General features: G+C 36.7%; 1 protein-coding gene across 7 annotated transcripts; it reads right to left on the bottom strand.

Moving 5' to 3' along the window:
• Nucleotides 1-128: 128 nt before the first annotated feature.
• On the bottom strand, nt 129-22,426 carry NEK4 (NIMA related kinase 4). Of its 7 annotated transcripts, none has more exons than XM_070738646.1 (16): nt 21,935-22,195; nt 20,844-21,110; nt 20,169-20,366; nt 18,973-19,080; nt 18,272-18,426; nt 17,285-17,414; nt 14,504-14,899; nt 11,411-11,464; nt 10,974-11,129; nt 9,055-9,186; nt 8,654-8,720; nt 7,221-7,330; nt 5,532-5,620; nt 3,602-3,801; nt 3,158-3,291; nt 129-2,107 (listed from the first exon to the last, which is right to left on the bottom strand). In XM_070738646.1, exons 1-16 carry the CDS (start codon nt 22,094-22,096, stop codon nt 2,015-2,017), a joined length of 2,451 nt encoding a protein of 816 aa, XP_070594747.1. In that variant the 5' UTR covers nt 22,097-22,195; the 3' UTR covers nt 129-2,014. The 7 variants fall into 7 exon arrangements, with proteins under 7 accessions (XP_070594747.1, XP_070594749.1, XP_070594752.1 ...); XM_070738648.1 differs by lacking the exon at nt 21,935-22,195 and adding an exon at nt 21,669-21,710; XM_070738651.1 differs by lacking the exon at nt 20,844-21,110 and having other exon boundaries at nt 21,935-22,426.
• Nucleotides 22,427-23,356: the final 930 nt, after the last annotated feature.

Raw genomic sequence — 23,356 nt, 5'->3', positions numbered from 1 at the left:
ATAGCAATAGCGCTTAGACTTATAGTATATACTGCTTCACAGTGCTTTACAGCCCTCTCTTTACAAAGTCAGCATATTGCCCCCAACAATCTGGCTCCTAAATATGAAGAACAATGATAATAACTTCATTTTCCAGGTTTTGTATGAAAGTTTATTGATATAACAGCTGAGTTTGTACAACTATATTTTGGGGACATACCATCTTCCACTTTGAGAAATGTTTGATTTGGCAGTGAATTTCCATTGGCAGAATAAGCAATGGTAAAATTTTCACTCTCTTTCTTTGGTCGCCTAGAAATCTGCTCTATATCATTAAATTTCCTGTAATATTGGGGATGTGGTAGCAGTATTGGCATCTATGCTCCTTTTCCTCAACATGAGTATTCTGAGAAATTCTACTTAGCTCTGATCAGTGGATGCTGTGACTAATGGAATTAACTCCTGCATCCAATCCATTCAAAGCACTGGGGAGGAGGGGAGGGAACTCTAAATATTGCAATAGCCTCCTAGCGTCTTTCTCTTTTTCTACTCTTGTTCTCTTGACTTAGGTTCCTTGTCTTCTTGGAGCCCTGCACTGGCTAGAATTAGTGCCAGGTGTTACTATGAAATATTATTTTTAGCCCTTCGGACACAATAGTGTTCTTGTTTCCTACTATTTTCACTGTTTCTTGACTGTTTAATCAAATTCTACATATATTCTATTTTTGCTTGATGGTTAGCTTTTCAGTGAAATATAAATAATTTTTTATAAGTCTGAGACAGCTTTTGCCATTGAATCTCAAAAAACTAAAAATCAAGCAAGAAAAAAATTAATAGAAGAAATGTCTAATATTTTTATCACTTTAAAGCCTTTTGTAATAAATCATTCCACTTGATTGTTATGTTTAGCATTTGAAATGATTTAATTAAACACATCCCATCACCACCCAAAGTTTATTAAAATTAAAAGCATTATGTTTCAAGCAAAATAGTCTAGATGCTCAATTTATGTTTTCTCATTCTCTTATTCAAAAAATGGAAATTATTTCTCAGAAAAAATATTTATTAGAATTGTTTTTTTACTTTTTTTAAAAAAAAGTCATACTAATCTATTCAATATTATATGTGAATATTGAATAAATCGATTAGTACACCATTGTTTTAAAAAATACTGGTTCTCAGATATGCTGATGTAAACACATATGTTCCAACTGAAGAGAATATATGTAGTTCATGGTTGAATTCAGGTGTCCTTGGTACTCTGAGCTTAGTTGAAGAAAGCAAAAAGACATAAATACATCTCCAACAAACAATACCCAGACAAGCAAGGATTAACACCATACAAACAAGCAGGAAAATGATATCCGAATGAAGGAATTAACAATGAGTGCTGCCCATTAACACTGGCAAGACCAAGCTACTGTGTATAAACGGAGGATATCACATGCTCGACAGTAGTGATGATGTTACTTCATTGGGTAATGAATCACCTGCAAGCAAACAAGCTAAGAGAGCATTAAAGTCTTCACATAGCCTTATTATTTTCCTCTATGTATTGGTGCATCACATCTATGTTCTTTTCCTGGATAGAATTTGTTAATTTTTTTCTTTTCATTATACCACAATGCTAATTGAAAATTATTCCACTTTAGTGAAAATTCTATTCTTGGGCTGAAATCAGAGAGTCTAAAATTACTTATTCCAACACAGTGCATATTTGACTATATGCAGGTTTGCCATTTTTAAATGATGATTGACTTTGAAACACAAATAATTTAATATATTTCAAAAAGACAGAATCATTAGAAAGTGCTGCTTGTTGCTAGTATTTAAAAAAATCCCATTTATCCAAACTTACCTTTAAGTATGTATTGCTCCTTATAAACTAAATATACAATGTACAATAGATAACAAGAAACAGGGTGGGAAAAGATTTATCTTCTAAGTGAATTAATCTAAGGAAATTTTAAAAATCAATCCAGTCACAAACTGAGTGTCTGTCTTTCAGGAAGAAACAGTTCAACTGAGGTATTTGTCAAAGTTTCACATTGTCTTCTAAGAACTTTAAATGACGAGCCTTCATACTATAAGACGTGTACTTTTCTCCCATGAGCTTCCGCAAACATAGCTATTTAAAGGAGGGAAAAAACATTGTAATTCAAACCTGGATAATACATTTAAGCAGAGATTATATGCAAAACTGGTCACTATTAAATCCATAGATAACTAGTGCACATATTTGGGAAATTGCACAATTAAGAATTCATAAGAACTGCACAAAAAACAATTACTGCGAATCTGTCTTCCATTGATGATCTGTTTACTGCACGAGTCAAAAGAAGGCCATGAAAATATTTACTGACTCCTTGCATCCTAAACATAAATTGTTTCAACTCCACCCTCAAAATGATGCTACAGAGCACTGCACATCAAGACAACTAGACACAAGAACAGTTTTTCCCCTCCAATGCCATCACTCTGCTAAACAAATCCCTCACCGTCAAACTATTCACTAAGGCTGCATTGCTATTACTATTAGTCTTCTCATCATTTCTATCACCCACTTATGACTGTAGGACTTTAACTTGTTGCTTGTATACTTATAATTTATATTGTTTCCTGATTGCTTATTTGTACCCTATGACAATCATTGAGTGTTGTACCTCATGATTCTTGACAAATGTATCTTTTATGTACACTGAGAGTACATGCACCAATGATAAATTATTTGTGTGTCCAATCACACTTGGTCAATAAATTATTCTAATACTGACATTGGTGGCAACACAAAGATGGTTATAGTGGAAAACACCATGACATGTTAATGTAGAATATATGCAGCTAGGGCTGAAATGTTGGCATCTTGGTATTCACTAACTTACAAACATGTCACTGCCAAATTAAGTAATGTCGATGCTTTGGCACAAGGGAATTGGATTTGTGGAGTTTATACCTTGTCCTACCTATCTTGATCTATCTAATGTGGTTGGCTGTATTGTTTCATCTTAAGATTGTTGATGCTTATCTTGCTGGAATAGTTTGCAGATTGGATTTATTACTGTGAGTCTATTATTTCTGACCTACTATATTAGAATTCCAGGTTTCTAGAAATTATTTTACATTCTTGAATTTGGCATTAAAATGATATTTTATATTTGTTCTGTCAAAAAAAACATACCTCTCTTTTCTGTTCATCCTCTTCCTCCATTGCATCATAAACTTTTTCTAGCAGCTTTATCCCAATTCCTTGAACTACGTCTGCTCTTAAAATTTCAACCAACCTCCTAATATTCTGGGGACCAGACTTGACATCTAATAAAATAATAAAATATATTATTTTTTGAATTTTATTTCTGGCAACTAGATAAAGCCAATAATTGCAGAGATTAAGTGTAATATTTTCATTTTAATTCAGATCAATATTCTAGAGATTCTCAGATTTTATTCAGCATTCTATTCCAAATGATCAGAATTGGTGATTATACCATTTCTACAGATAGAATAAGTTAAATGGAACCTTTAAAATGGGAGTTGTTTTTCTTCTGACTTAATGTTTTTGTTGGTAATGCTAAAGCAGAAAATCTAATTTGAATATCACAAGTTTAACGCATAACATACAGACCTGAAGGAAGCTCTTGCAATTGAAATTCATCCGGTTCTTCAGCTGCTTTCCCATGTAAGGCCAGTGTATCCCTATATTTCCTATTTAGCCTGAACTGTGAGTGAGATTTTGGCATTGCAAATTGTGAATAACTTTCACTATTATCCATTTTTAGTGTGTGCGTCATCAACTGTAGCAAGTCATTCATTTCATTACTTTTTCTGCAAAACAAGAAAATATTTCAACATACTCCAAAACAGGGGTCTTGGCAACTTTAAGACTTGCGGACTTCAGCTCCCAGAATTCTTCAGCCAAAAGCTGGGTGAGGAATTCTGGGAGTTGAAGTCCTCAAGTCTTAAAGTTGCCAATGTTGGAGACCCCTCCTCCAAATCATACACAATTTGAGAATTTTAATGGTGAACTATTTGAACTTAGAACATATAATTGTATAAGGTATGATTTAGGTCTTATTTTCCAAAAGGGTTTTGTCATTTTTCTCTTCCTCCTCCAGAATGAGATAAACCAAGAGCGAGCAAGACAAGAATAAAAGATTTCACAAAACTATACTGGTTTTCCTCAACTTGCAACTAGGCCTGGAATTCCAGCTATACAACATTGTCAGGACTTAATTTTACAACTGTTTTTACAACAGTCATAAAGCAAGTCATTGTGGTCATTAAATGAATTACATAGCCATTAAGTAAACCATGCTGGAATCCACGTTACAAATCATAGTTATGTCGCTGCAAGATGCCAAAACCTATTGTAAATGAGAGCCGATTGCCAAGCACCTGAACTGTGATCAAATGATCAGTGGGGCATGCCAGTCATATCTTCAAGGAAGGGTCACAAGGAGCTTTTTTTAAAGAATATCGTAACTGAACAGTTGTTAATCAATCAATGCTAAGTCAAGGATTGCCTGTAGTTTTGTGGCATGAGAGCAACAGACTATTACCGTGAAGTAGAGAGCGAGAATACACTCCCATACATGCTGGTGGCACATGAACTACACAAGTAGTCCTCGACTTACAACAGTTCATTTAGTGACTGAAGTTACATCAGTAGTGAAAAAAGTGACTTTTTTCACACTTATGACAGTTATAGCATCCCCATGGTCATGTGATTTACATTTGTATGCTTGACAACTCACTTTGATAGTTGCAGTGTCTTGGGGTCATGTGATCTCATCTTCTGCAAAGTCAATGCAGAAATCGGATTAATTTAAGAACCATGTTACTAATTTAACAACTGCAGTGATTCACTTGATCACCGTGGCAAGAAAATGCGACAAAACTCACTTAACAAATTTCTTGTTTAGCAACATAAATTTTGGACTCAATTGTGGTCATAAGTTGAGGACTACCAGTACATTACACATACTGGGATTAGGAATATTTGTCTGTTGGCCGAGACTACAAATGTCCAAATTTTCTTCATTAAACTTTTCAAGTTCTAATTAAGATAATGTGAAAAAGATGCAGAAGATTCTGATTCTGATAGTTAACAAAACTATCTATAAAAATAATGTGAATTTGTATAATGTGAATTTTCACTGTAATTTTAAAAAAAGCTACACAGATAATTCCTTGACACAGTTCTTCTAACATTTTTATAATTGGTAATAGTGTATTATAATTTCACAGTTTTAATGTTTTGTGTGCTGCTTTCAACCCAGTTATACTTTCCTTTCAAAGAAAATTTTAAAATAATTAATACTGAGGTCTTTATACCATGGTATACTACTTCCTAAACTTGGCTATTGATTTTTTTTAATTGGGTCTTGAACTAGGAACATACCTATATCACACATACAGAAACACAAATGCATTCAGTGACTGGCTATGGCTTAATATCCACAATGGACTTATACAATGGTTTAGAAACAGCAATAGCTGTATTTATATAATAAACATATGTAAACCACCCATAACTACAGATGGAAAACACTCACCTTTCTTTAAAATCTCCATCTGATTTTTCTGTAGAGCTTGTAGAAGAGCTCAGTTCATCCTCAGTGCAACAACCAGTTAACCTTTTCTTCTGTTGAGGACAATTTTTCAAGTACAAGAAAACAAAGAGAACCATTACAGACATAATTCAATAGAAAATTATCTTTCTTCCTTCTCAGTGTAATGTGAATTTAGCTCCATTTACGTTTCTAATGAAATATTTTTGTAAAGTATTTCAGATACAACCTACTTTCATTGATGATAATGTTTCTATAGGCATCCTACAGAAGGACATGTCGGAATCACCCTGGGGGGAACTCTTACATGAGAAAATCCCCAAAGTCTATGCTCTGAGGTACTTTTGCAATATTCTTCTGCAAAAGAATGCAGAAGAATTAAGCTACTTATATTTTCAAAGGAGGACAAGGACTGCACAGCCTTTAGAATAACAGCATCCCTGTGAGGTGTGTTGGGCTGAGAGAATCACCTAACTGGTTTTCATGCCTACTGAAGGCCTAGTAAAATAAGTCATAGTTTCCTACAAAGGAGAAATATTTTGTATTTTTTTGAAAGCTACTTTGATCCACCACAAAACTATGATCATCGAGGATTTGTGATCCAGATTGGACTGTTGGTCTGAATTCTGTTCTATTCAAGTATGCCTTTGATGACTTGTGTAATATGTTTTTATGACTGGTTTAGTATCTCTGGTACACCATTCCTCTTCTCTTCGGACCACTTTCTGGCCTTGTGGAAAACCAGATGTATTTGAATATCACGTTTTGTTGATAGGCAGGGGTGAGGGGTGAGGACTAACAGTATGCCTCCTGAAATGATTAATATTTGTTCAAGTGCTCTTGGATTCATAGTGCATTTATCAAGGTCTTGGTCCTCAACTGAACCAATCTCCAGATGTGTTGTGGATCACACAGGTTTTATCACAAAATATAGAACATTGTCTTCAACCCAACATGAAGGTTTGGCTGCTTCTTACATCAGATAGTCTCTTCTTTTAATATTGGTTGTGGTAATTATACATTAGCAGAAGTTTTAGAAGCTCAAAGTTGGTTATGCTACTGGCAACTCCAAAAGGCTCATATTGAATTTTATTGCTTCTTCTATCCAAACACCCTGAATTGCTTAGCCCCAACAATTCACCTACCTCCCCCACCCCGAGGCTAGCATCGGGGCTGGTGAATTGTACTTGGTATAAGGGTCACAGCTCCATTTCATTGGGAAAAGCTTTGAAGACAGCAGTTCCCAACCTTTCTTGTCACCAATTTCGTGGAAGACCATTTTTTCATGGAATTGGGAGGGAAGGAGGAGAGGGCAACCTATATCCATCAGATGCATAGTTTACAGTAATATTTGCGCTTGCATGAGAATCTAATACCTGACGAACAGAGGTGGAACTGAGGCAGGAATGCTAGCACAGGGGAGCGGCTGCAAATATAGATGAAGCTTTACTCACATGCCTACAATTCTAAGCCCTGTCTCCAAACTTAGTGGAGTTTTTTCCTGCCTGCCTCTGCTGTAAAAAATGGCAGATTTCCCAAAATAATTGTTTCCCTTCAAAAATATAATAATCGAACCGGTGGAAATTCAATGTATTGATGGCAGGCACACTCCTTTTTTTAATATTTTGCAATATTGTAAATTGTTACTATAGTTAACATATGACAACTACTTACTTTATCAGTGCTGAGTTCTGAAGTAAACTGAGCAATCTGAACAGAACTGTCTTCCTTTGGAAGTTTCGTTTCTGTTGATGCATTGTAAGACATTCGTCTTGCAGAAGGCCCTGAAAAGTATGTATAGCATATTCTTATTTTACTTCATATATGCATTATTATGACAGCAGGATCAAATGCCTGACAAACTAAAATAGACCTTTCTTCAGTTCAATTTAACATGCAGTCATGGATGAGATTTTTGTCCTGCCTTTCCTCTGGAATTTCTTTTTTATACAATCTTTTTTTATCTCTCCTATAACAACTCTGAGGTAGGTTGGACTGACAAAATTGACTATCTCAGTGTCACTTATTGAGTTTCCATGTCTGGAAGAAGATTTGAATTTGGGTTCCCTCCATGATATTTTAATCATTACATCTTAATCCCCCAATCCCTTGCACTCTATTGTTGATATTTTTCCATCTATAATGAAGGCGAAGTTTAGTTTCCAATTCCTGTAGTAGTTGATGTGATCATTGTGGCCAGCCACAAAGCATGAATTTCCCAGAAAGCAAACTGATAAAAGTGAAAAGGAAGGGAATTTGTCAAAAGACAACAGATCCAAAACACCAACTCATTTTTTCAAAGACGTATCTATTTCTAGTCAGTAGATTATGAAGGCTAGTACAGTAGGTAAAGTATCCCAGAAAGTAAAAGTAGAACCAAGGCCTTGTGACTCTCTCACTATTCACTTTACAAAGTGCAAACTGATGAAGCCCACAAAGAGAGAAAATACAGCACCAATGTGAAACAAATGCATTTACACAGAAACATCCACATTCAAGAAAAAACAGCAGAAATAAGAGATTGCCCCATGATTTCCCAGATATGTGGCAGATATTCCCTGCCACATTTTTATACCGGATGATGCTTTTTCCTTCTTTTCTGGGTACTTTTTTCTCTGAGCAGCTGTGAATCATTTTAAAAACATCGAGTGTAATCATCCAATGTTTTTATTCTCCAAGACTTCAGCATGCCAGATCCCCATTTAGGTTTTCAGTTAAATTAAGCTTTAAGAAATCACTTCAGAAGATAAGAAAGCGACCAAGATGTGCCAAGTAATGTACAGTATTTGTGGACAGAATTTTTGCTTTTCCCTTTGAGAGAAAACTATTACTGAAAATTTGTCATAGATAAGATGTGTATATCTATGTGAATATAAGGAAGTAAACAAGGTAAAGAGGAGGCAAAGGCACTTCGCACCATATAAGCAATAAAAAAAAGCCTAACCAAGGAACTGCCAAGAAAAAAACAAAACTTCTCCAACACTGACAGGGCAAGCTATTATATAAAAACAGAGAGCAAGCTCCATTCTCTTTGAACAGTGAAAATGTTACCAAGCCAACAACCAAACTCAAAGTCACAAGGACTTCACAGCAAAGAAAACGATTACCAGAGGAAAACAAGTCTTCTTGGGATTGCTTTAATCTTCTCCTTTCTCGAGCTGATAATGGACGATCCTTTGAAAGACAAAAAGTTTAAAAAAACCCCACTAAAATTCTGTCTCTTTTTAATAATTATATATACTGATAATGATACATTCTTATTAAAAGAAATTAACATTTTACAACTAAGTGATAGGTCATTAGACATTCCTTTTCATTTCTTCTACAAAACTGATGAAGCCATTCTGAGAAAGAACTATACTGCCTATTACTTTGTAATCATGTTTTAAATAGTTTTCTACGCAGTTCTGGTAATGTTATATGTTGGCATATAAAAAGAGAACATCCCATTTGAGTAATTTCTTTTTTTAAAAAATGACATGTATACATAAAGATATTTGACACAAACCTTGCAATGTTCTACTTCAAAACTTTTTGACTTTTTCAGAAAGCTTGCCGCACGCTGATGGTCTGTGTTAACTTTTGTCTTTACATTCACATCAGGAAAAACGGGCAGTTGCCGAGGACCAAGTGTTGCAATCTTAACAGGAGAAACAGCACTTTTATAAAAGGTTTCTTTCAAAAAAACAGGTTTTTTGAGTTGTATTCACTCAAGAGTGCATGGAAAGATTCCACAAGGACAAGGCTGGTAATACTGGCTTTGCTGAATGACAGCCTTCAGCAATCCATTCAACGTGACCAACACAGAATGTTTCCATTAATATTTCAGTAACATCTGGAGATTACCACAAGTTATCCAGTCATGGATGAACTTCATTCCCAATTTATTAATATTCAAATAGTACTTCCATTTCACTTTTCACACAGATTAAGTACAGTATCATACATCCCAGACAACACATTATAAATTTATAGGTCTAGTAAAGGCACATTTTCTGCCACTTAGTTCTTTACAACATATGCTACAAACTAACATCAGCTTTTAAAGTGAACCTCAAAAAATTAGAATATCATGCAAAAGTTCATTTATTTCAGTAAAGCAATTTAAAAGGTGAAATGTAATATATGAGAGAGACTCATTACATGCAAGGCAAGATAATTCAAGCTGTGATTAGTCATAATTGTGATGATTATGGTGTACAGCTCATAAAAACCACAAATCCTCCATCTCAGAAAATTGGAATGTTACATGTGATCAATAAAACAAGGATTGTACATAGAACAATATCGGACCTCTGAAAAGTATAAGCATGAATATGTACTCAGTACTTGGCTTGGGACCCTTTTGCAGCAATTACTGCCTCAATGCGGCGTGGCCTGGAAGCTTGTGGCACTGCTGACATGTTATTAAAGACTAGGATGCTTCAATAGCAGCCTTCAGCTCTTCTGAATTCGGTCTCATGTCTCTCATCTTTCTCTTGGCAATGCCCTATAGATTCTCTATGGAGTTCAGGTCAAGTGAGTGGCCAGTGGACCAACACCAGCAGATGACATGGCTCCCTAATTAACACAGACTGTGGAAACTTCACACTGGACTTCAAGCATCTTGCAGTGTGTGCCTCTCCATTCTTCCTCCATACTTTTTGTCCTTGGTTTCCAAATGAGATGCAAAAGTTTCCACAGTGTGTGTTAATTTGGGGAGCCATGTCATCTGCTGATGTTGGTCCACTGTGCTTCATTAAGTCCAGGGTCAATGCAACCGTCTACCAAGAGATTTTGGAGCATTTCAAAATCAATAAATTAATCCTTGTTTTATTGATTGCTTGTAATATTCTAATTTTCTAAGATTGTGGATTTGGGGTTTTCATGAGCTGTACCCCATAGTCATCACAAATCTGACAAATCACGGCTTGAACTATCTTGCCTTGCATGTAACGAGTCTCTCTCATATATTATGTTTCACCTTTTAAGTTGCATTACTGAAATAAATGAACTTTTGCATGATATTCTAATTTTTCGAGTGTCACTTGTATACTGAATTGCGCTCACCTATAAAATAAAGCTTTTTAAACTTAACTTTAAATTGAGTATACTTGATTAACATAAATATCTATAAAACTAATGGTAAGGTGGGATGCCTCAGAAGCTGAAAATGTTGCTGGTCAAAACGATGTTGTTGTAACTGTAAATATTACCACTGAGTTACCAACTGGTTCAAAGTCAATATTCCTGCTTTCACCCAACTTTTTAATATCACTATCTTTTTTCAATTTTTAATGTTGGATTTCCTCATATTTAGCATAGGAAAAAGTATTGAATCTTGTTTTTATTGAACATTCCATTCCATAGCTTTCTAACCAATATAACTGTTTCCAGAGATATTAGCGTTCTACTGAATTTAGATCCTAATATTGTCCTAATCTTTACCTTGTCTAAACAGATCTCAGACTGTTCCTGCTTCTTATGCCGTCGCTGTCGTGACAAGGAAGGCTCTTGAACTAATTCTTGAGGCCGAAAACAAGGAGTGCTTATAGGTAGAATGGGATCTTTAGCATCTCCTGAGTTTCCACAGGAGGCTTCATTCTATGAATATATATATATACATATATGTATGTATGTATGTATGTATGTATGTATGTATGTATATACAGTACACACATACTTTACAATACTTGAATTAATACTGTCCAGAATCAAGTATGTACACTTAATTCAAAAGTGTTAACAGAAACCAAAATTATTTTTATTTTAATCAAAATTAAATTCATTTAAGAATTTGCAGAAAATCCTGTCAACATACTTTAAAATGAATCATTGGCACAATTACATTTGTATTGTAGGCCACAAAATGGTCAAATACTTACCAAAATTTCTCTAGGATCAGTTGGTACTATCAGTTTCTCAGTACAGTCCAGACTCTGGAAAGAGAGTTTGCTGTATTTTCATGAATATTTACTATTATAACATTAAACAGAATGTGACATAAGCATTAGGAAACTGAAAGAGCAACATCTCCATTATCGAAAGGAGTAAAAGAACTATTAGCTAAGCACTAAACACAACAGCTGGACGCTGAAACGAATACTGTAACATTCACCTAAGGCAAACTAGTAAGTAAAATATGACAAACTACCCAAGATGACAAGGATAAACTTTTTTGTAATATTGCAAGGGAAATTACTATATGTGGATATCCTATATCCGTGATTGTGAACCTATGGCGATGTGCCACAGCTGGCACACAAAGCCATATTGCAGGTCACATGAGGCATTGTCAGCACATGCTGGACAGCTAATTTTTGACCTTCTTTTCTGCCATTTTCACTCCCCTCAGGCTACAGGAAAGCAAAGGAACTTCCAATTGGCCCGTTTGGCCGTTTTTAGTCATTCCCACGCTTCAGGAGTCCTTTGTGGGGCCTCTGCGTGGGCATGGGGGGCAGCGGGGGGTAGTGCGCATGCACAGAGGCAGCGCAGAGGTTGTGTGCATGTGCAGGGGGAGGGCATGGGTGTGGGCACATGCCCTTTTGGCACACAAGCTAAAAAAGGTTTGCCATCACTGTCCAAGATATTATGTTCTAATGTAACTTACTTCTGATTAATTCCAGCAGATCTGGAAGTGTGGTTTTTAGGAAAAATAGGAGAGGAAAGAATATTATGTACTGTATATTTGTTGCCTTTCGTTATTTACAAAAATTGTCAAGGTGGGGCAAACATTAAAAATTTAAATTAGGTTTGTTTGCTTAAATTCAGTTTGCCTATACTGTATAAGGAAAATTGTGAAAAGGTCCTTATCACCCTCAACAGTTCTAAGTCCCAAAATCTGATCACAAAAGGTTCAAAGGTATTTGGATCTGAATTGCATTGAAATGACTGCATATGTATTCATTTAATGGCCCTCTAAAGGTAAATAGATAGTACAGCGCAATTATTCTACCTAAAAAACAGCTATCACTTTCTAAAAAATGATATTATCTGATAGAAATTAAAAAGAAATTAAATGCTAACAGTACATTTGGGAAGGGAATTCAAGACAAAATAACTGACTTTTCAGTAAAAAGTCTGAGGCTGAGTTGGAAAACAATCTAATTGGAAGAGATGCTAAGGGAGATGTGAATGCACAATTTTCAAACTAATAATAATTTGCTACTTTAATAATTCTCAAGTTCTTAGATAAAGTTGAATTGTTAAGTTTCTACTGGTCTTTGGGAATCTAATTTTAAGTTACCCATACATAAACCATAATGATAAAACACATTTGCCTATCCCAGGTCAAGAAGGACTTGATTAGTGGATAAAAATGCCAAATCCGGTTTAAACATCTGGATGATTGTGTGACATTATATTTATATTTAGTATATTTATGCTACCCCCAAACAGACTCTGTACATAATTGGGAGTTCTCCTTGACTCACGATTCCTCAAAGAGGTGGCAGTCATGGCCAGGACATTTGTGCAACTGCAGGTTGTGCGCCAGTTATACATTTTCCTGGACCAACAATTCCTATTCACAGTCACTCATGCCCTAGTCATTTCCCATCTTGACTATTGCAACTGCTCTACATGGGGCTGCCCTTGAAGAGCATCCAAAAGCTCCAGTTGGTGCAAAATGGAGTTGTTTGCATGGTTTTGTACAGACCGTGGTGTGCAGGTATACACCTCTCCTGTGAGAGCTGCATTGGTTGACGATTTGCTTCCGGGTGAAATTCAAGGTGCTGGTTTTCACCTTTAAAGCCCTTCATAGTTTGGGACTAGGTTATCTGAGGGACCTCCTCTTGTCGGTCACCTCCAGCTGACCCATCAGAATGGGGAGGCAGGGATGCGAGTCCCATCCCTGAGGGAGATACACCTGGTGGGACCCAGAAGCAGGACCTTTTCTGTGGCGGCTCCCTCTCTCTGGAACATCATTCCCTCAAAGTTTAGAATGGCCACCACTCTAATACTCTTCTGGAAGACACTAAGTACTTGGTTCTGCCAGCAGGCCTGGAGAACCAGAGTGGGATGGAGCCCATTAAATCGCTCATATGATCTACTGTTCCCGGGGCGGTGGGTAGGGGGGATTTATAATATTGTACTATATTAATTTGATTCTTTTTATTAGTTTTATTGTTTTAAATGTGGTTTTATATTCTGTAAGCCACCTTGAGTCGCTATGGGCAAATAGGCAGCAATATAAATTCAATAAATAAACAAATAAATATATATAGCAATACATTTCTAAAAAATAATAAGTATTAAGCAATATTACCATATTAACAATGACTCATAAAATTCAAGACTAGCAAAGCACCAATATGTCTGATGTTCTGTCTCCCACAAACACTTTTGTGCTGCACTACTACACTACTTTACGTGAAGAAGAAAAGGAGCTGTTCCAACAGACCAAAATCAACTAATAGCACAAGATAAACTTATGTCCAGAATCAGGTCATGACACAAGCTTTGCACTAAGAGTTACTGAAACAGCAGACACCAGCATTTCAGAGTTCAATCACATTTTCAACAGATTTGCAGGTAGTCCTTGACTTACGACCACAATTGAGCCCCAAAATTGTGTTACTAAGCAATGCAGTTGTTAAGTGAGTTTAACCCCATTTTATTATGTTGCTTGCCACAGTTGTTAAGTGAATCACTGCAGTTATTAAGTTAGCAACACAATTATTAAGTGAACCTGGCTTCCTCATTGACTTTATTGGTCAGAAGATTGCAAAAGACAATTACATGACCCTGGGATACTGCAACCATCATAACTATATGGTAGTTACAAACCATCCAAATTCTGATCACATGAGCATGGAATGCTGCAACATTTCATCAGTGTGAAAACTGGTTATATGTCACTTTTTTAAAGTGCCATTGTAACTTTGAATATAAAGAAATGATCGTAAGTCAAGGACTTCCTGTACTTTTTCTAATTCGTTCATATTTACATATACATATATGAAACTGAAAATAATTACTTTATTGCTTATACATGGACTTTTTGAAGAGGGCTGCAGAAGTTTCGTAGTGTCATCCCTGTTATCAGTCTCCTTGGCATTTACATTTTCAGTTTGGAGGCAAGTCTTTGTCATTTTCAGTAAATTCTCTTCCTTTAATTCTGGCCTATTTTTTTCTTTTTCAGGCTCTGCTTCATTGGGATTATGTACATTTTCCAATTCAATGTGTTCTGCTAATTGTTTGGTTGCAGAGTTTTTCTTTTCCAGTGGAACAATAAGTATATCACCTTTGTTCATTGTTGCCAAAGAGACATCTAAGCTATTCAAACCATTTTTGGTGTTTTTTTCAGGTTCAGCTGCTGGTTTCTTTGAAGAAACTTCATATGTTTTATTATTGATTAAATATTTATCTTCATTCTGTAATATTAAGAAATACAATTACAATTCTATTAAGATATATTATTTTAAATGTAAACATAAAATTACGGTAATCAATCTTTATCTAACTTGATCTCCCTATGAGATTTTGTATGGGATGGACTGAGGACTGAGGAAAGACACGGCATGTTTTACTAGAATGGTATAACATAGGAGTGGCTTAGCCAACAACAACCGGCCCTCTGGAACCAACTCCCCCCAGAGATTAGAATTGCTCTCACCCTCCTTGCCTTTTGTAAGCTCTGCCAGGCATGGGGGAATTGAGATACTCTTTCCCCCTAGGCCTTTACAATTTTATGCATGGTATGTCTGCATGTATGTTTGGTTTTTATAATAATGGGTTTTTAATTGTTTTTAGTATTGGATTATTATTATATGCTGTCTTATTACTGCTGTTAGCCGCCCCGAGTCTCCAGAGAGGGGAGGCATACAAATCCAATAAATAAATAAATAAATAAACAACAACAAAAGACCTTAGTCATATGGGAAATGCACAAATGATGGAGAAGGTCAGTTGTACAGAAGCTAGGCTGCTAGTCTATTAGTCTGTTTGATATTTCTTACAATAGCCTTAGTTAAATTCGAAAGTGGGTTTCCCTGTCCTTATTTACAGGATGCTTTGAAGGCTCAGTAGGTCCAAGACACACGAAGGTCCAATATCTTTGATCTATGTTGTTTCAAGTCCTTCAATTAGGTACCTGACCAAATATGCAAAAGATGGGATGTGGCATTTCAAGTTATCAATCTTATATTATAAAAGCCGGGGTGGCGCAGTGGTTAGAGTGCAGTACTGCAGGCTACTTCAGCTTACTCTTAGCTGCAGTTTAGCAGTTCAAATCTCACCACCGGCTCAAGGTTGATTCAGACTTCCATCCTTCCGAGGTGGGTAAAATGAGGACCCAGACTGTTGGGGGCATTATGCTGATTCTGTAAACAGCTTAGAGAGGGCTGTGAAAGCACGATGAAGTGGTATAAAAGTCTAAGTGCTATTGCTATTGCTGTAAGATTATTAAAGTATTACTTTAAAATTTTTATGATGGAGCAGGTAAGGGAACTTAAGGCAAGAAGGATATTTATTTATTTGTTTGTTTGTTTATTAGATTTTTATGCCACCCCTCTCCGAAGACTCGGGGCAGCTTACAGCATATAATATAAAACAATGAAATGCAAAGACAAATCCAATTAATTAAAACTACATAACCTAAAATCCCAATATTTTAAAAATCAATCATACACATTCAGATCTCAACCATACATCACATTCATTGGCCAGGGGGCCAAGACCTAATTGCCCGAAGCCTGGTGACATAAGTGAGCCTTAAGACTCTTGTGGAAGGCAAGTAGGGTAGGGACAGTGCGAATCTCTGGGGGAATTGATTCCAGAAGGCCGGGGCCCCCACAGAGCAGGCTCTTCCCCTTGGCTCTGCCAAGCAACATTGTCTGGTGGGACCTGAAGAAGGCCAACTCTTTGGGACCTAACTGGTCACTGAAACTCATACGGCAGAAGGCGCTCCCGAAAGGAATCTGGCCCAATGCCATATATTGGAATTGCTTATTAATTCCAACTTTGTCCCTGTGTTATCAAGGGATCACTAAGAGGTTTGACTCTGATTGCATTGAAGCAGCGTCATAAGATATGTCTATCTTTTTCTTTCATGTTACTTCCCATTCCCATCTTCAACAACATAGCTATAGTTATTATATAACCACTATTAGAAGTACTGTACCACCTGTTATTGTTTAATTCTTTAGAGAACTTAATATTTACATTAAGGAGTTTTCCATACACCCATAAAGGAAATGATCAGATACTATTCTGGCTGTAAATAAGAAATTGTAACATGCACTGTTAAAAAAAAAAATCTGTTCTATCTTCTACTTATTTAGGGGTTCTCCAATGGTTAGTTTTTACTATACTATACATGTTTTATAGGGGTAAACAACTTTGTGAAGGACAAGAGACTAATTTCATTTTTGAGTGGCATGTCATGCCATGAACTCTGAACAGCAAATAGCACAGGAAAACGAACAAGGTGGGAACTAAGCAAAATTTAAATTTGTTTTAAATTTAATTCATTAGTCTGCACCAAATTTTTCTTTGGTGACATGTAAATTACATTTCAGTGTCAATTTCTGTAGTTTTGGTGATGCCCAACAATTTAGGGCAACTTGCACTCCATCTCCAATCAAACAGAATTTAAATGGGTATCATTATGAGGAGAGAAAAAAACAGATGGAAATAACTAAGAATTAATTGGTATTCTTCCTCCTTAATTTGAAACAAAATTTGTATTTCATTAAATTTGACCAAGAGCTTTTTTCTGCCCCACCCATTCTGGCTACCAAGCTAAAACAATAACTTGCCCCATTGGATTTCTTTGAAAGTTCATTTGGAAGCTTCTGAGGTTCTGTACTTTCTTTCTTTAATTCAGTTTTCTCTGAAGATCCCTGAGGTTTGGGTTCAGATACTTTCTTATGATTTTTAGATGTTTTTCTTTAAGGAAAAAACAAGAAAATATGTTATCAGATTTACAAAATGCAGACATTTAAAACATGTTTTGCCAAAACATGGTTTTCTCATATTTTTATGCATAGGTTTACTTTTTCTGAAGGTGTGCATGTGCAGCAATATGAATATTATTTTAGATACAAAACTGCTTCTCAAGTCATAAACATTTGTGAAATATAGCTTAATTTGCCACCTTCAAGAATGTGTTGGTTAGATCAACAGAAACCAACCTATCTGAAACCAATATCTCAAAAATGGCAAAAAATAGTATTACTTCTTATGAAACCCTATCATTGTTCTACTTTTCCCTTGTAGCTCTTGGATTTATTTCCTGTACCCGATTCTGCACCAAACTTCAAGGGCAGTCAATGAAGATTAACCTTTAATTTCTTTCACAGATAAACCTCCTTTCAATATTTAGTTGCTTGAAAACATTTTATAAAATTCTGAGATATGAAAATATTCTTGAAATTTGAAAATAAATTTAGATTATTGTATAACAAATAAGTGAGGCACAACACAATATGAAGTAAAAAGCACAAAGTAACCTGGAATAGCTATCTGAATTGCCAAAAGTGCCATATGGGCAGGAATCAGGTTTGGTGTCTACCAGCTAATATAGAAGCAACTTTGGTTTGGGCTATAATACAAAACTAAGTATTTCTTTATTCCCTTTATGTGTCTCTCTGCATGTATAATAAAAATGGGTTTCTAAGTCAACCTTGTCTTAAGAATCCATTATCAAAGCCAATATATGAACCCCAGGATGGTACTATGATAACAATGATAATATTAAATACAGTACTTTGCTTCAAATTATTATTCATTTAAACATCTCTTACGCCTTTGTAGCTTCCAAAAACAGAGAAATTTGTTGCTTGATATATGGTTGCCTCAAAATGCTCCTGACACTGGGTCTCTCCTCTGGCTTTTTACTAAGCATTGTTCTTATCAGTTCTTTCAACTCAATGCTATAATCTTTTGGCATTGGTGGCAGCTGTTAAAAGAAGAACACAGACCCCCCCCCCCCCCAAAGATTACTTTTCATGAACTCAAGGCATTTCTTCATAACATTTTCCCCTTTTACTACACTTATTAACCAAATCTCTGACAACACCTTTCTGAAAGAGGCTCAAAAATAGGGCTAGGCTATTGCTAATTAACAGGTTGTTGCAACTAATATTAATAAATATAAAAACAACAACAACAACAACAACAACAACAACAGATTTGGAAGGGACCTTGGAGGTCTTCTCAACCCCCTGCAGGAAATCCTACTTCAAACAAGTGGTTATCCAATATCTTCTTAAAAACTTCCAGTTTTGGAGCATTCACAAGTTCTGGAAGCAAGCTGTTCCACTGATTAATTGTTATAACTTTCAGGAAATTTCTCCTTATTTCTAAGTTACTTCTCTCCTTGTTTAGTTTCCACTCATTGCTTCTTGTTCTACCCTCAAATGCTTTAGGGAATAGGTTGACTCCTTCTTCTTTGTGTATTTTTTATCTGAAGGAAGCCTAGTAAATATTATGTAAAAAAATATACCTTTCCTTCAATAATTCGATAAACCAAGGAATTCATGTCTTTAGCATTAAAAGCATGCTTCAAAGTGGCCATTTCATATGCACAGCAACCCAAGGCCCAAACATCAGACTGTAAAAGCAAGCAAAGCACAATAATATATATACGTATATATTTTTGAAAAGCTATTCAAATCAAATCAAATGAGGTACATGTTGCCTGCACAATTTATGTCACAACTGCTCCATAAATAAAATATCTTAATCTCCTCTTTTGTGGCAATTGGAGATGACAATCAGCGTTTTAAAATTTCTAATGTGGTTTCAATTGCAATATATCAAATTGTCTATTTTGGTTCCGTCTAGATCAGGGGTCTCTAACCCACGGGCCACAAGCCACTACTAGATTGTGGTCTATTTGCAACCGGGGCACACAAGTGGCAGGCCGGTGGGCATATGCACACAACTCAATTCACATGGGTGGCAGGCTGGCAATGCAGTTAAGCTGAGTGTGCATGTGCAAGCACATTGGCCTGTCATTTGAACAGCCTGGTGCTCCTTCCCCCACTTCAGCTGGGCTGCAAAGATTGGGGACCGCTGCTCTAGATAACTACTTATAGAGGGAATATTTTTAATACACTACAATTATTCATTAGAATTATGAAAATAATGTAAACTTTTTTCACAGAATCATGGTAAGATATGTTTGAAATAAATTGTAGGTAGTAGAAAAAGGAAAACTATCAGGAAGATTCATTTGAAATTAATAAATAGTTTCAAATTGTTGCCTTCCAGACATTCCACCAGTCCTTTTTCCAGAATAGCAGATCCCATTTACCTATACACCTTTTTTTTTTCCCCCTTCAAAAGACAATCAACATTGCAGGTTCACTATGCATACTAAATCTCCTTAGCAGTTTCTGTCTTTGGGAATGTCTTTGCTTTTTCTTTGTAAAGTTTTTCTTGTTCTGCTTTAAGTTTGTAGTTTCACTATAACTATAAACAGGTATACTATCGGTAGCTGCAAAAATCTAAAGCACCACAAAGTTAGCAAACAAATACAAATAATTGGCTCTTTGCTGCAATGCATTGGTTGTCCGATTGCTGACAGCCCAGACAGGGTGTGCTTAACTGGCCACGTCTCATCTCAAGAATAATGTAGACTAGCTATTTGAAGATAGATACCTAAGAGATTAAGTTCATTTATATGTTATACTTTACCTTGTAATTATAAGGCCTGTTAGAGAACAACTCAGGACTCATATAGTAAGGAGTGCCAATTAGAGTTCTAGCCATATCATGCTGATTATCCAGCACTCTGGCAATTCCCAGATCTCCCACTTTGATAATATTAGAACGCGTCAGGAAAACATTTTGAGTTTTGAGATCTCTATGCAGAATGTGCTTCTCATGCAAATACTGAAAAATAAAATATTGGAATTCACAAATTACATATCAAGTTTATTTTCCTAACAGCATGACAAAAAACCACAATTATTTAATAAGCCATGAGCTCTTTGCAGAGGGATGGGAATACATTAAATGCATCTGTCAAGCTGGGTAGCCATTATTATCAATCAGTTTTGTCAACTCTGTAGATATTAATATGATGATCAAAAGTACATCAAAAATATGTTCATTATTTTCTATGCTCTTTACAAATATCCCGGATTGTGGGGGCAATAGGCTGGCTCTATTAAAAAGTGCTATTGCTAACATGTTGTAAGCCGCCCTGAGTCTAAGGAGAAGGGCGGCATAAAAATTGAATAAATAAATAAATCCATGGAAATTAGCAATAGGCTTCCTAGAACACATTAGAAAATTATAAAACAGCTAAAATAAATTCATGCTAAATTCAATGTTACCAGAACTGTCTAGTAAAGAGAGATCAGGTACCTGCAGTGCCATAGCAATCTGAACAAGCCACTCCACCACTTGCGACTCAGGAAGAAGTTGTCCTTTCTGCTCTTTCAATTTATGATATAAGTCCCCTCCTTCACAGAAGCCCATGACAATGTACAGCAAACCATCATCTCCTTCCCAGGACTCTCTATAGGTAACTATGTTTGGATGCTTCAGCTGTGACAATAGCTGGGCTTCCTGCTCTGCTGCTTTTCTCTCACGGCTTGAGGCATGTTTAACGTTCAGCCTTTTGATAACATACTGCACAAATAGAAAGAAGGTTTTATCTTTTTTTTCCCCCAAAGAGGATATTGCTGTAAATGAAAGAAATCTAAAGATCAACTGGGGCAGTTTTGTTCAAACTCAGCTAACACTATTAAAATTACTGCATGAGAAAGCAACATGTATGAAGGAGGAAGAGAAGGATGCAAGAAACAAATAAATTTGGAACTTTATATTAAAAAATTGCTAAGCAGCATGATAGTATAGGTCAGTGTTTCCCAACCTTGGCAACTTGAAGATATCTGGACTTCAACTCCCAGAATTCCCCAGCCAGCATTCGCTGGCTGCGGAATTCTGGGAGTTGAAGTGCAAATATCTTCAAGTTGCCAAGGTTGGGAAACACTTGTATAGGTAATTGATATGTCAACCTCCACCAGGCAAAATTTTACATTTTTCAATGAAAGCAAATAATTTTTGCAAGCAGAAAATGCAACCCTTTAAAATAAATGTAACTCTAGGACCATAAAAACACCGTTAAATCTCCATTCAAGGAAAGGGCTCTATTAATACTGCAGGTTAGCCAAAGACATTTCTCACAGACATATTCTCTCTTTGTGGCGCGGAGTTGTTTTTTAAATTCCCTTTTGGTCGGAGAGCCAAAGCAACCAGCGGCTCGCACGGGCCGCCGTCCTCGTGAAGGCCTCCGGAGGCGAAGGAGGGACGGAAAGCGAGGAGGAGTGTCCGGGAAGCGTCGCGTTGCCCCCGTCAACCTTCCACCACCACCCCCTCCTCGCAAAACGCGTCCCGGACCTTCCGACGGAGTCCCTCTCTCAACACCCCGCTTCTTCCCCAGCCCGCCTTACCTGTTTGCCGTCGTGCCGGTGCCGCACCAGACTCACTTCCCCGTAGCTGCCCTTCCCCACAACCCGCACTAAAGTGTACTCGCCCAGGGGCATCTTCACGCGACCCCCGCGCTCAGGTAGCCTGTTGAGAGCCGGGAGCGGGGGGGCTCCGAAAGCCCCCATCCACCCCCTGCGAGGACGCGGCTCCCGATGCCATAGAGATCACCAAACCTCGGGGTGCCATAGAGAGCACTACTTCCAGAACGTACAAAAAGAAAAAAAGTCCTTCTATTTTTCTATGGTAGTTATTAGTGTCGCTTGAGCGACCATCTTGGACACGGGCAAATTTTCTTCGGCGCATGCGTTCAATCCTGTCATCTACACTATTTTAAACTGCTTGTCAGCCCTTTTAGTTCTGGGCATTCTGGCTAGAGTTTTGAAATTGTTGGCGCTTAACCTGCCTGAGTTGTGGCCCATCGTGTTCCTTCCCTTTCTTTCATACGTTAGTGGAGTGGAGATATTGGGGGGGGGAGGGGGGGGGGCGAAGAGCGAGGGCTTGGCAAAAAAAATTGCACAGAAAATTTTCTCTTCCTTTTTTCTCTCTCTCCCTTCCTCCCTTCCTTTGTCTCTCTTTCTCTCTCTCTCTCCCTCCTTCCCTCCGCCCTCTCTTCTTTACCAACCACGTCTGCTGGAAGTTTGTTCCAAGCATTTACTACACTTTCAGTAAAATAATATTTTCTCACGGTACTTCTGATCTTTCCCCCAACTGACCTCAGATTGTGTCCCCTTGTTCTTGTGTTCACATTCCTATTAAAAACTCTCCTGAACCTTATTTAACCCATTAACATATTTAAATGTTTCGATCATGTCCCCGCTTTCCCTTCTGTCCTCCAGACTATACAGATTGAGTTCATTAAGTCTTTCCTGATAAGTTTTATGCTTAAGACCTTCCATCATTTTTTTAGCCGGTCTTTGGACCCGTTCAATTTTATCAATATCTTTTTGTAGGTGAGATCTCCAGAACTGAACACAGTATTCCAAATGTGGTCTCACTCTTTACAGCAGGATCACAATCTCCCTCTTCCTGCTTGTTATACCTCTCGCTATGCAGCCAAGCATTCTACTTGCTTTCCCTACCGCATGACTGCACTGTTCACCCATCTTGAGACTGCTGGAAATCATTGCCCCTAAATCCTTCTCTTCTGAAGTTTTTGCTAACACAGAACTGCTAATACAATACTCAGATTGAGGATTCCTTTTGCCCAAGTGCATTATTTTACATTTGGAAACATGATTTTACATTTGGAAACATGAACATAGTTTATTGTTAGTTTATAAATTAAATTAATTTGATTGTTATAAAGTAACTATACAGTATTTTAAAAATATTTTAATTTTAATTCTATATTTCTTTTTAAATAATAATACTAACGCCCCGGAGAG

This window comes from Erythrolamprus reginae, chromosome 2, assembly GCF_031021105.1.
Source record: "Erythrolamprus reginae isolate rEryReg1 chromosome 2, rEryReg1.hap1, whole genome shotgun sequence".
Taxonomy (NCBI): Eukaryota; Metazoa; Chordata; class Lepidosauria; order Squamata; family Dipsadidae; genus Erythrolamprus; species Erythrolamprus reginae.
This window is presented reverse-complemented; position numbering and strand designations above follow the sequence as displayed.

Coding starts and splice junctions, on each gene's coding strand:
- NEK4 (XM_070738646.1), bottom strand. CDS start 22,096: ATGGGGGCTTTCGGAGCCCCCCCGCTCCCGGCTCTCAACAGGCTACCT. Junction 17,415..18,271: donor TTTTTGGAAGCTACAAAGGC/GTAAGAGATGTT, acceptor TTTTCCTTAAAG/AAAAACATCTAAAAATCATA. Junction 7,331..8,653: donor AGAAGACTTGTTTTCCTCTG/GTAATCGTTTTC, acceptor CATACTTTTCAG/GGCCTTCTGCAAGACGAATG.